The 11,398-nt window shown below is 43.9% G+C and overlaps 2 protein-coding genes across 2 annotated transcripts; both read right to left on the bottom strand.

Annotated features, from left to right (window-relative positions):
* Window positions 1-1,626: 1,626 nt before the first annotated feature.
* On the bottom strand, window positions 1,627-4,407 carry CUNH1orf52 (chromosome unknown C1orf52 homolog). Its single transcript, XM_039727180.1, has 3 exons — window positions 4,090-4,407; window positions 3,802-4,009; window positions 1,627-2,761 (listed from the first exon to the last, which is right to left on the bottom strand). The coding sequence occupies exons 1-3, from the start codon at window positions 4,345-4,347 to the stop codon at window positions 2,673-2,675; spliced, it is 555 nt and encodes a 184-aa protein (XP_039583114.1). The 5' UTR covers window positions 4,348-4,407; the 3' UTR covers window positions 1,627-2,672.
* Window positions 4,408-5,589: 1,182 nt separating this feature from the next.
* Window positions 5,590-11,288, bottom strand: BCL10 (BCL10 immune signaling adaptor). The gene is made up of 3 exons (XM_039727189.1): window positions 11,150-11,288; window positions 8,905-9,193; window positions 5,590-7,882 (listed from the first exon to the last, which is right to left on the bottom strand). Exons 1-3 carry the CDS (start codon window positions 11,231-11,233, stop codon window positions 7,515-7,517), a joined length of 741 nt encoding a protein of 246 aa, XP_039583123.1. The 5' UTR covers window positions 11,234-11,288; the 3' UTR covers window positions 5,590-7,514.
* Window positions 11,289-11,398: the final 110 nt, after the last annotated feature.

Below are 11,398 nucleotides of genomic sequence, written 5' to 3' on the forward strand. Positions count from 1 at the left end.
GATCATCCTGCATCTCCAGGAAAGCCAAGTACTGCAGCTGCTCTTGTGCCAGCATCTGAAGCAATGCAATGTGCTCACTGCAAATTAATTACATTCCAGACACTATTTTTCTGGTTTTGACAAATTTTTAAGATAATTTCCTCAAATCAAACCTGTATGTAATTTTACTGCCTTTTCCCTCCAATACACATAATGATTGTAATCAAATTTGGTTCATTATAGAAACAGTAGAATAATGAGTTAACACAGCACCAATTTTCAGAGGCAATCTTCCTCATTTGTCAGCAAGGGTTCACTGTCATTGTCATCCCTTGAAAGACAATCCAGGATGAACTGTTCTACAGTCAAAGATTTTCTGAACATCTGAGCTATCAGTTTAAGTTCAGTTGGTGTTTACTCACATTTCACAGTGCCTGATGTGTCAACAAATTTTCATTATTAGCTGCCCAAGCCTGAAGAAAACCTCTGTTTCTTGAAGTCTTTTGAGTTGCTTCAGAAGCTGCAGCATTGTTCCACTTCTCTTATCATCTCCTTCTGAAGCTGTACTGAAGCATCTCCACCAAAAAAAACTTGCAGCTACAGAATCAATCTATCCAAATAATTCAGCTTCACAGAGGCTCTCAGAGCCTTGTTTCAAATGTCTTCAGAAAAAGGTGAAGAGCTTTTTGTTCCATTTCTCCTGAAGAGGGAAGCTGCCATGGTCTCTGCTTGCCATGAAGATTCCCTCCACCTACAAAAAATACCATTGTTCTTCTCCCAGGCTGGATATGCTGGTTTTCTCCTTGAAAATGAGTATCAGATGGTGTTAACTTCAAGAAAACTGGACACTACGTATATCATATGGTCTGAAAACAAAAGGAGCAATTGGCACAGTAACTCCCCGAGCTGCCCTGTGGAACAGCAAAAAATAAATGGACAGAAGCCTCCTTGGCACAGCAGTCATGGGAATGCATCCTATTTCCAGAGCTGGGGACATCAGCCTTGCTGTAACACTCTTCAAGGAGCACTGCACTAGCAAACACAACTATTGTAAGACTCAAAAATGCAGATGGAATATTTGGAGAAACCCTAGAGAGCTGGCACTCCATAAGCTTTGCCCTCATCCTGGAGCCTTTTAGGACAGTGGCTGGTGTCTGGGTTTGCACTAGGAAAGGTGGGCACAGGGAGCCCCCAGCTGTGTCAGGTATCACAGATTTGGCCCCACAGCCTGTGAAAATGGCAAGGAGCAGTTGCGGAGTCTGTAAGCACACAAGGATCCAGAGAAAGAATTATCACACTGCCAAGGCTAGAATTGTGTAACTTCTTAACAACTTCATATATTCACTGAAAATGAATACACTTTTCTATATATTGAGGTTAAAAAAAACCTCAAAATCACTTTAAAAATATTAACATCATATTAGCACATATTAACATCATATTAGTACATATGTATACAGAATCTGTTCTGACAAAGTAAAGCTAGTCCAAGCCAGAAGGCGAATACACTTTTCTATATACTGAGGTTAAAAAAAACTCTCAAAATCATTTAAAAAATATTAACATCATATTAGCACATATGTATACAGAATCTGTTCTGACAAAGTAAAGCTAGTCCAAGACAGAAGGAAAATAGAAACCACAAAATTTTTAAATTAACAATTTAATTACATGAACCTCTGTTAGCAGGCACTAATCTCACTGCAGATTTTCTAAGGCACAGAATCTTTATCTGAAAATATACAGCAACCTTTCCTCCAATCCAGTACAAGCTGGTACCTTGTCATATACAGATCCAAAAACCCATTCAGCAGCATACCACAAATGCAACATATACTGGCTAGCACTTTGAGAAGACTACCAACTGTTTGTACTGCAATAAATACAATTTGGCAGCAAAGACTCTACCACAGCTTTGTCATAATTTTTGTCCACATAAATATCTTGATTCTATTTTCTGTTTCAGGAAGAACACATTACATGCTTCAATTCTCCCTCCATCAGTTGGTCTCATGTTTCACTGATGGAGATTCCGTAACATCAAAATAATTATAAAATATTAAACTCAATTTTAGGTCCATTTTTTTCAGTTTGTAGTTCTGTATTTATTTAAACAAAAAAGCCCTGAGGAATCTGTTAAGTCACACATCAGTGAATGGCATATAATACAGAATTCATTGCTCCTATTCACCAAGCATGCAATGCAATATTTATACCACAGATGTTTTCAAATGTAGTTTTATTCCAGTGACTATTTGCAGTCTATACATATATTTAAAAACAACATTATGTGAACATATCACAGACCAGTACCTAAAAAAATCTTTAGTATATACTCCTTTATAAAAGGTTTTGACACAATGGAAAAGTCAATCCAGAAAAATGCATGTTACCAGGTTTCTTGATAAACAAAATACTGTGAAGCCCTGTAACCTGCATGAGCACAAGTATCCATGGCAATGGATCTTTAATCTAAATCCTTGTTTCAAATAAACAGGTTTAAATTTTGTTCAGTAAACAAGTTCTACCACAACACTGTCCACTTAATTTTGTGCTTTCCAAAAGGCAAGCATACTACAGAAATAAAATTCCCTACCCGAGAGAGAAATGTAGTAAACACGTATTTGTGTCCCATTCCAGCAGAGAAATCCAAGTTCCTTGAAATTCTTATGTCTAAATCCAAAATGCCCTGCTTATACCTTCTTCTTCTTCTTCTTTGCCTGTTCTCCAGACTCTACTTTACGTTTCTTAGCGGAAGCTGGTTCGTCGTCTTTTTCACCATCTTTAAATAAAAGAAAGTTAATTAAAGTCAGCAAAGCCAGTCTTTTGTCTTAAACACCATCCTGTCTCAGAACAACTGACTTAACCACACCTGAGATGGCTGGAAAAAAGGCACTGTAGCATTACCTGACAACACCCTCATTTTTGGAATGCAGACAATGTGTGGACAAAACAGGAATCACTTCTTGTCACTGCCACAAGCCACTGCAGGTAACTGAAAAGAGGCTTTATGCTACTGGACAGTACCTGTTCTAAACAAATTATTAAAAGCTACAAAATGACATTTTTGAACCAGAAATAATGTCAATTAACATTCTAATCGTCTTCCTCTGGATGAAGGCTGACTAAGAGAAATGCATGGGCAGGGAAACATATAGAACACATGGAGAAAGACACAAAAACTGCTACTGGGAAAGAACACCCAGAACCAAAAAAGAGGCAAGACAGCAAAAAAATCCTTCTTTTGGAAAAGCTTTGTTGACAACTTTACCAATGAATGAAAACATTATTGTGTGAATTTCTTCTTCTGGTTCTCTTCTCTTGATTATTGCTGGCTATTCTCTTTCTCCAGCAACTAAAAAAGAAAAAATCCTCTCACCTACCAAATACTTCTTTACTTCCTAAGTTACCTTTACAGCTTGTACCATCATAGAAAGTGAAGAAGATAGTAAATATTTTCTTCAGTAATCTATCCCATGGGCATCCTATTTGATTTCCCTTTTGGACCCCAAGTTTTGCAAATGTTATAGAAATAATCTGACCTACATCTACAACTAAGGTCAACACCTCAGTGTAAAGCACCTGAAGCTTTTACACCACCTTCTGTTTCAGCAGCACCGTGACTGAACCTGCTGGTTTCACAGACTTTAATGCCTCCCTGTAATGCCAGAGAGGCAGAGGAGCAGAGGGGCTGTGCTGAGCCCAGCAGAGGCAGCCCCCAGCCCCGCAGGCAGAGCGCTCTGTCCCCGGGCAGAGCGGCTGCAGAGCAGCCAGCAGCGCCCGCTCGGGGCCGGGCACGCCGGGCCGCCCCGCGGGCCTCACCCGACTCCAGCGGCTCCTGCTCCTCGTCCGGCAGGAACCGGGCCTTGCCGGCCTGCCGGGGCGCGTCGTCGCCATTGTCCTCGTAGATGTTGGACCACTTTATGGCCATGTCGAGGGCGGGGGCCGGCGGCGGCGGCTTCTCGGGCGGGCTGTAGGTGTCCGGCGGGGGCACGGCGCTGCTCCTCCACACCTTGAACTCCCTGGGGGGCTGCGGGAGAGAGCACAGCGCCCGTCACAGCGGCCCGGGCCGGGCCCGGCGCCGCCCGGGCTCACCCGCGCCCCACGCACCTCCTCGGGCGCCCGCAGGACGCGGCTCTCCCAGTCGATCTCCTTGTTCAGCGGGTTGTAGAGGAAGGCGGGCGGCTGCGACACCCGGCGGAAGAGCTCGTCGGGCGGCGGCAGCCGCGGCCGCCCCGGGACGCCGCCCGAGGCCGCGCCGGCTCCCGCCGGGCGCTCGTCGGGCTGCGGCTCCTCGGGCTCCGAGTCGGAGCTGGAGCTGCCGTAGGCCGCGAAGTAGCCCAGCGGGTCCTCCCCCTCCGCCGCCATGGCGGGGCCGCCTCGCGCCGCCCGCGGAAACCGCGCCCGCGCCGAGGGTTCCGGGGCCTGCCCTTCCCGGGAGCGGACACCAAACCGAGCCGGCCTGCACTGCTCCCTCCTCACACCCGCAGGCCTCAGCGGGGGGGAAACACGTTTTCCTTAATGTCCGACCACCGGCTAACCCAGGGCAGACAGTGCTGATCACTGCTCCAGGCGGTATCTGTACCAAAACAGATTTTTCAAATTTGCTGGACCGAGTTTGTACTAGACCTCCCTTGTGATGGACTCATACACACATTACTGCATCAGCTGAAATACTGGTGCTGTTCAAAGGGGATGGAGCTGAGTCAGGACAGGTTGGGGATGGGTGTCAGGAAAAGCTTTTTCACCCAGAGGTCAGAGGGTGTTCGGGCACTGGGGCAGCTCCCCAGGGCAGTGGTCACAGCACCAGCCTGACAGAGCTTGAGAAGGGTTTGGACAACACTCCCACAAACAGGGTGTGACTCTTGGGGATGTCCTCTGCAGGGCTGGGAACTGGACTTGGAGTCTTCCTGAGTCCCTTCAAACTCTGCATACTTTATGATTCTATGTTCCAATTACTTACACTACCAGAACTACTTACACTACCAGGATAAGATCTGAGGAAGGGGTTTTGGTTATACTACGATCACTTCCTTCACTGTAAAGATACTAAACCATATCCAGCTGATCTCTCATAATCAATACTATGTCATTATTTTGAAGCCCTATACACAAAGTACAATGAAAACAACCACTGAAGTGAGACACCACAGTGCCTGCAGCATTTGCAAGTCCTTTTTTCTGTCATGCCTCTCAGCACTCAAAGTTTTTGTTTCTCCCCTGCTATTAATAAAAATCTTAATTTAAGAATGAAATCAAGATGTGGGTGGCTGGAAGCAACTCTTCTCACATCCGTAGGAAGTTGAGCAATAGAGTCATTTGAGAAAAAAGCAAGAATCAGGTTAGTAATAGCAGTCATGAACTGCAGAAACTAGTTAAGCAGCAGAGCTGTTGATTTCACATGCATGTTTTCCTTACAGAGTGCAGTCCTACCAGCACAGGCGTTTCACATTCAGTCAGTCTTTCCACCAGAGACAAACGTCTCTAAAAAGACAAGGAGAACAAAAGCCTCCTGCACACACAAAACCAAAACCACACATCAAGGTAATGGCATGAACTGCTCTTGCAACCTGTACACCTTAAAAATGAGAGGCAGACCAAAAACCAGGCAATTATACAAAAGAATTTATTCCAAAAGTTGTGATAAAAACATGTTTTAAAAACGCACATTACAGACATTTGAAAAGACAATACATTCACTCAAGGTCTCAGGTTTGTAGGCTCCACTGGGAGTGGTCCCTGCAGGCTGCACGGGGCAGGATGGGGAGCAGCAGGGCAGCCCCCACCCTGCAGGGCTGGTGTATCTGCTCTGTTAAGGCCAACCCTGCTCACTCTCTTCTCTTTACAAGAACCCAGGAAGGGGCTCCAGCCTAAGCACAGCTCTTTAAGTGGTTACAGTGGGCATTTAGACAAATCACTTTCTAGATGTCCCAAGTACATCAACTACAATTCAAGTTAATGGAAGAGAGGGAGTTCATCCTATCCTTAATTTCATGTTAAAGAACACAGTTTGGCTTGCATATTTAGGCACTTAATTTCCAGAATGTCATTTAATCAAAGCAGTTCCACTGTCTGGACAGTATATGATTGTAGATGTAGACAAGAAAAACAAGGATTTTTATAAACACTTTCTCATGTGTAAGACGTTCATATACTCGGGATGGAGCGTAGTTGAACACTGCATTTAATTTAATCTACTTCCAAAACCAGAATAATAGAGAGAAACTATTTACAGAGACTACACTGAGGTCCTGCAGGTGGCCTGTCTCCACAAGAGGAGAACAGTTTAGCAATATTACCCGTGTGCATTGGAATGGCATTCCATGGCTATACACAGTACGAGAGCCAGCGTAATTTAGGACCTTTAATACAAACCTACCCTTTGATATACTGAAAACATCCCATCACTTTAAGGTGTAGTACTGCAGAACACAGCTGTACATGTCAAATTAAGAATCCACCAGGTCATTTTGAAATTATTACAGGCACCTGCACAAAAGGTAGGCTACAATTCCAGTATGAGAGGAATACAGTATGTTACACAGTGGCAAGAAATGAGAACCTTCCCATGTTGAAACAGTTTAAAATGCATTTGACTCTAAACAGTTTGAAATGTAAACCTGTCTGTCTGCTTGGAAGAGGAGGTATTTGAAGTGCCATATTTCCAAGAGTCATTCAGGTATCATACTTTGTGTCACACAGCTTCTCCTCCACCTCCCTTGTATGCTTTTTTGAGAGACAAAGCATACAAGCTTTGGTCCTTAATACCATCCTACAATGTTTTCTTGCAGCCCTCACAATGCCATTAGAGCAGTTTACATTCCTTTTCCAGTACTAAAGAGAATTTATATTTAAAGTGCATCTCAAATCAGGAATCTTTAACTAATATACAAGAAGAATACGCTGAGGCCTGCAGAAGTGTATTTGCAATACTGATGCCTTTTGATGTACCAGTAGGACAAAGTCCACACAAGGAGGAAACTCCTGCTAACAAGCACAGATTTGGGCATTTTTTGCAAATGGAGCAGCACACATATACATAGAGAGCAGAAATTATCTTAGTGAGAAACGTTTAACTGGGTAAATGAGTTTAAGCTTTTTGGTAAGTAAGCTTAAGTTTTTAGTTCAGATTTTTTCCATGCTCAGTACTTTTCCTAACTGTCTTTCCCAGTTCACCCATCACAGAAACATTAAGAAAACCTGATTTGTTAATTTCTGCAGAAAGAAAAAACCCATTTGTTCTATAATCCCAGCTAAAGTATCCACAACTAAATGTGAAATCTTATACACATTGGTTTAAAGACCAAACATTTGTTGGTATAACACCACAATATTTTGAAAAAAAGCTCCCTAAAGAACAAAACAAACAAAAAAAGTCAAGCAGCTCCAGCATCACACATTTACAAAATTAAAACAGAAATTGCATAGTTGATTTCCTCCAATTTTCCTAACAGTTTGAAAACATTTTTTAGCCTTTATGAGACATCCCACAAAGTTTCAGTACCATTTGGATGAACAGATGAAAGTCACTGCACTCACTGTGGCTGAACAGAACGTGATCTTAAAGGCAAAAAGCAATTGTCACTTGAACTGGTACATGGCTCTTGCTGCTCTGACTGGAGCTCTGGGGGCAGTGGGGGTGCACCAGGGTCCCCAGGCCCTGGCAGGGTGGCTGAGAAAACACTGCACTGTGAATTGCCCATCTCTGCAATTGGTAAATTCATTGAATGAAGAGAGACAGCAGACACAAAGGCAGCGGTGCTATAATCTTCTTCTGGGTGATGTATCTGGGTAGATTCTTTGTCTTTTGTTTTATCCAGAAAATTTGATTCATCAGAAAAGGATCTAGAAAGATTATTTGTTCCTCCATACAGTGAGGTCATACAGGTGCTGCAGCTTAAACCTAAGACAAAAAACCAGATACTGGATTTAATTACAGTATGGGGACATCTTAGATTTAATATCACTAAGACTGTCAAAAATCAATTGTCCAAATTTTTAACAGACTAACCTTTCATCTTACCTGTGACATCCAGAATTCCTGACAAATTCAAAAACAAACATGCAGGTTATCTAGGCTGATGTGTGTACTCAGTACCAGATAGTACTTGACAAAGATGCACTGTAACTTAAAGTTCATTTTGGGAAGTCACTTTAGCCCTTTGGCCCAACTTTTTTTAGATTCTTCTCACTGTGTTTTTCAAACTTTTAAGAGCTTCACCTGCTGGTTCTGCTCCAAAGGGGACAGCATTTGAAGGCTATTTTACCTGAAGCCAGAGCAAACCTCAGGCCCTTAACCTCTACAGTTAAAACATACTTCTTCCTTCTTTATCTGCCTTTTGATGGGCGTGGAAGGGGAAGTAACACTTTGGTGTAGAAAGCCTATACTTTCTTTCTCTGCCTTAAAATATGAGTACACACAGTCCCTTCAAGGTTTGAGTGTCAACAAAACCTCTGAGCCTGTATGTAAAAACACACACATGTATTTACAGTGTCTACTTTAAAGCTGTGGCATCGAAGGCATACAGGGGAACTCCCCTCAAGCTGCATTTGCTAGCATACCTTCTGCTAGGCACAAAGTATAACTGAACCAGAGCACCCTGCCACTGCAGCAAATAGCGGAGAGAAATGCAAGATGGAAGATAACCACCCATTTTTGAAAAGCAAAACTGAAATGTGAAGACAGATTTATCCATCATAACAATACAACAGGGTTTTTTTTTGCTACTTGTTATTTATGATGGATGTGTTCAGATAGTAAAAAGGCAAAGCCAGGATACATGCACTAGGATCTTAAACACAAACTGGTAATATTTCCACACATGCTGTTCCAAATAGCAGAGGAAGACTTTTGTTTTGGATTTAATTTTGCAGACCCTCCAAATAAAACCTATGTCTTACACAACATTATTAAAAGTTTGTTACCTTTAAGAGCTTCAAGCTTTTCATTTTTGACTTTCAACACTACATCAGTTATCTTTTGTAACAGGAAGTTTTGTGTTCTTTCTCGTCTGATAGATTCAATCAAAGTATCTAGTCCCTTTGGATTTTCTGCTAAGTAGTCCAGTAACTTCCCAGTTTTTTTCCTACTGGAAGATCGAGCAGAAATTTCTTCTGTGTCCTCCCTAGTGAGTATTTTCTTAGAACGCAGGTAATCAAAGTGTCTCTCAGCTATGATCTTATCACACAGGTAAGGACGCATCCTTTCTAAAGCCTGAAAAACAAAACAAACTAGTATTAGCCAGCATTTCCAATTATTTAGAGGCCTGTAACTGGAACCTACATGATTTTGATACAGGTCAGCAAAATAATATTTAAGGCTGCCGCTGTGTTACTTAGTTGAGATTTTTCTCAGTGTAAAAATTTTTTTAAAAAAACTGTTATGTAATTATTGCTTTCATTAAGTCTTTGACTGAACTCAGGAGTTCCAATGCTTGTTAAGAAATACGGTGATTACTTACAGAAAATGTGATTACATAAGGTCTGAGGTTAGCACATTTCAAAACAGTCAAGTAAAAATGAAATTATACCAAACAGCACCTACTCACTTTGTCTACAAATACACCCATTTTCACTGATCATCTGATTGCCACATTTCCATACTGTTGTATCCTTGAGGCTCAACTCCAAAATAATTGAGTTATTGACGTTTTCTGTACATTGAGCAAAAGCAGCCTCAAAGCAACAGCACGAATATACTCACAGTTCAAAAGGTTTGTAAATAAACCTATTTATTTACAAAATTTAAACCTATTTATTTACACTATCAACAAGTTCAACAAACTACTGGCATCCAAAATACATGCACTTTCATCCATAAATGCATGTACTCTCAACATGAGTGGCTGCTTTTTGTCTTTTGCAGCCCCACTCCGTTGTATGAATGATTTTATAGGGGTCGCCCCCATCCTTCTCAGCTCTTAACTGCAAGACCCCAAACTTTACAAGTCCTCCTCAAGACAAGCTTGCCCAGAGCAAGCTGTCCTTGCCAGTTTTAGCATCCTGAGCTGTGCTGTCCCCTGTCACACACAGTGCTTCTGCCAGCACAGCAGCCTGGCTTGCAGAGAGCCCATCAAAGTTACCTGAGCAGCTCTGAGAGAGCCAAGTCTGTTGTGAAGCCACATTTAAAATGTGAGTGCAGAAGCTCTAAAGTCAGATTTATGGGACTGCATTTTGATGATAAAATGAATGCTATTTGTTTCTACCTAAGATTTCCATCCCCTCTGCTCCAAGTCTACAGGAGGAGCTGTAAGGACAAGGGCTGCAGTGCCAATCATGCACTTGTGGGAGATGCAGCCCTGGGCTCGGTCCCTGACCCGGGCTAACACACCTGTCCTGTTACACCTCCAGTGCCTGACTCGAGGAGCTTTTACCCTTTTTTGGTGTAACTACCCAATGCCACCTAGTGCAGTGTTAGCCCGTGGAAACGAGTACTAGCTTGAAAAACATGCCTCACAGAACTATGACAAAGCATGTAAAGGAAATCACTTAAGCATAAAGCTAGAAAGAAACAAAAACCAAACTGCAAGGAGTCTTCACTGCACTTTGAAAGAACATAAAAAAACCCCAATTAGTCAAACATAAGACACTGTAAATTACAAACACAACCATGAATAGGCAATAAATAAGTGATAAACTGTGATTTTACTTTTTTTTTTTTTAATTAAGCAATCACTTGTTGAGGTTGGTTAGTCGTTGTCTCAGACCGGGAATCGGTATCCTAGAGATAAATTAATCCAGAATGAATCAGGATGAAGTCTTCCCTGAAATTCCAGACATCAGTGAATAATTACAGGGGAAAGCCCAAAAAAGTATAGAACAATAAGCCTCAACAAAAAAACATCTAAGTACACTTAAGGAAGACATGCACGCTTTCTAAGAAGGAGCTGCACTGGCCGCAGGGGCAGCACACGCATTTTCAGCGGGGTTTGGGTGCCGCGTTACCCCCGCCCGCCCGCCGCCTTCACCGCGGGCCGGGACACCGCGCCGGGGCCCTGCCCTCCGCCGGGGCAGAGCCGCGATCGGCCTCCGCCGGGGCAGGGCCGCGATGGGCTCCGCCGGGGCAGAGCTGCGATCGGCTCCGCCGGGCTCCCCGGGGCAGAGCCGTGCCCGACGTTCCCCGCCGCGCTCCCTCCCGCCGCGCTCGGCGCCCGGCCCGCCCGCCACTTACGTCCTTCTTCACCTCCGCCATCTCGTCCTCCGTCAGCGGCCGCCCCGCGCCCGCCGAGCTCGGCCACGACCCCGGGCCCTCCATGGCGGAACCCTCGGCGGCGCCTGGGGAAACCCGCGCGGGGCGGCGCTTCCGCCCGGGCCCCGCCCCCGCCCCTCCGCCAATGGGCGCTCAGGGTCTGAGCTACGCCCCGCCCCCAGCCGGGACAAGCCGCGGCCACGCCCCAGCTCGGCCCCGCCCCGGCCCCAC

Source organism: Passer montanus, unplaced genomic scaffold (assembly GCF_014805655.1).
Source record: "Passer montanus isolate IOZ18808 unplaced genomic scaffold, ASM1480565v1 scaffold60, whole genome shotgun sequence".
Classification (NCBI taxonomy): domain Eukaryota; kingdom Metazoa; phylum Chordata; class Aves; order Passeriformes; family Passeridae; genus Passer; species Passer montanus.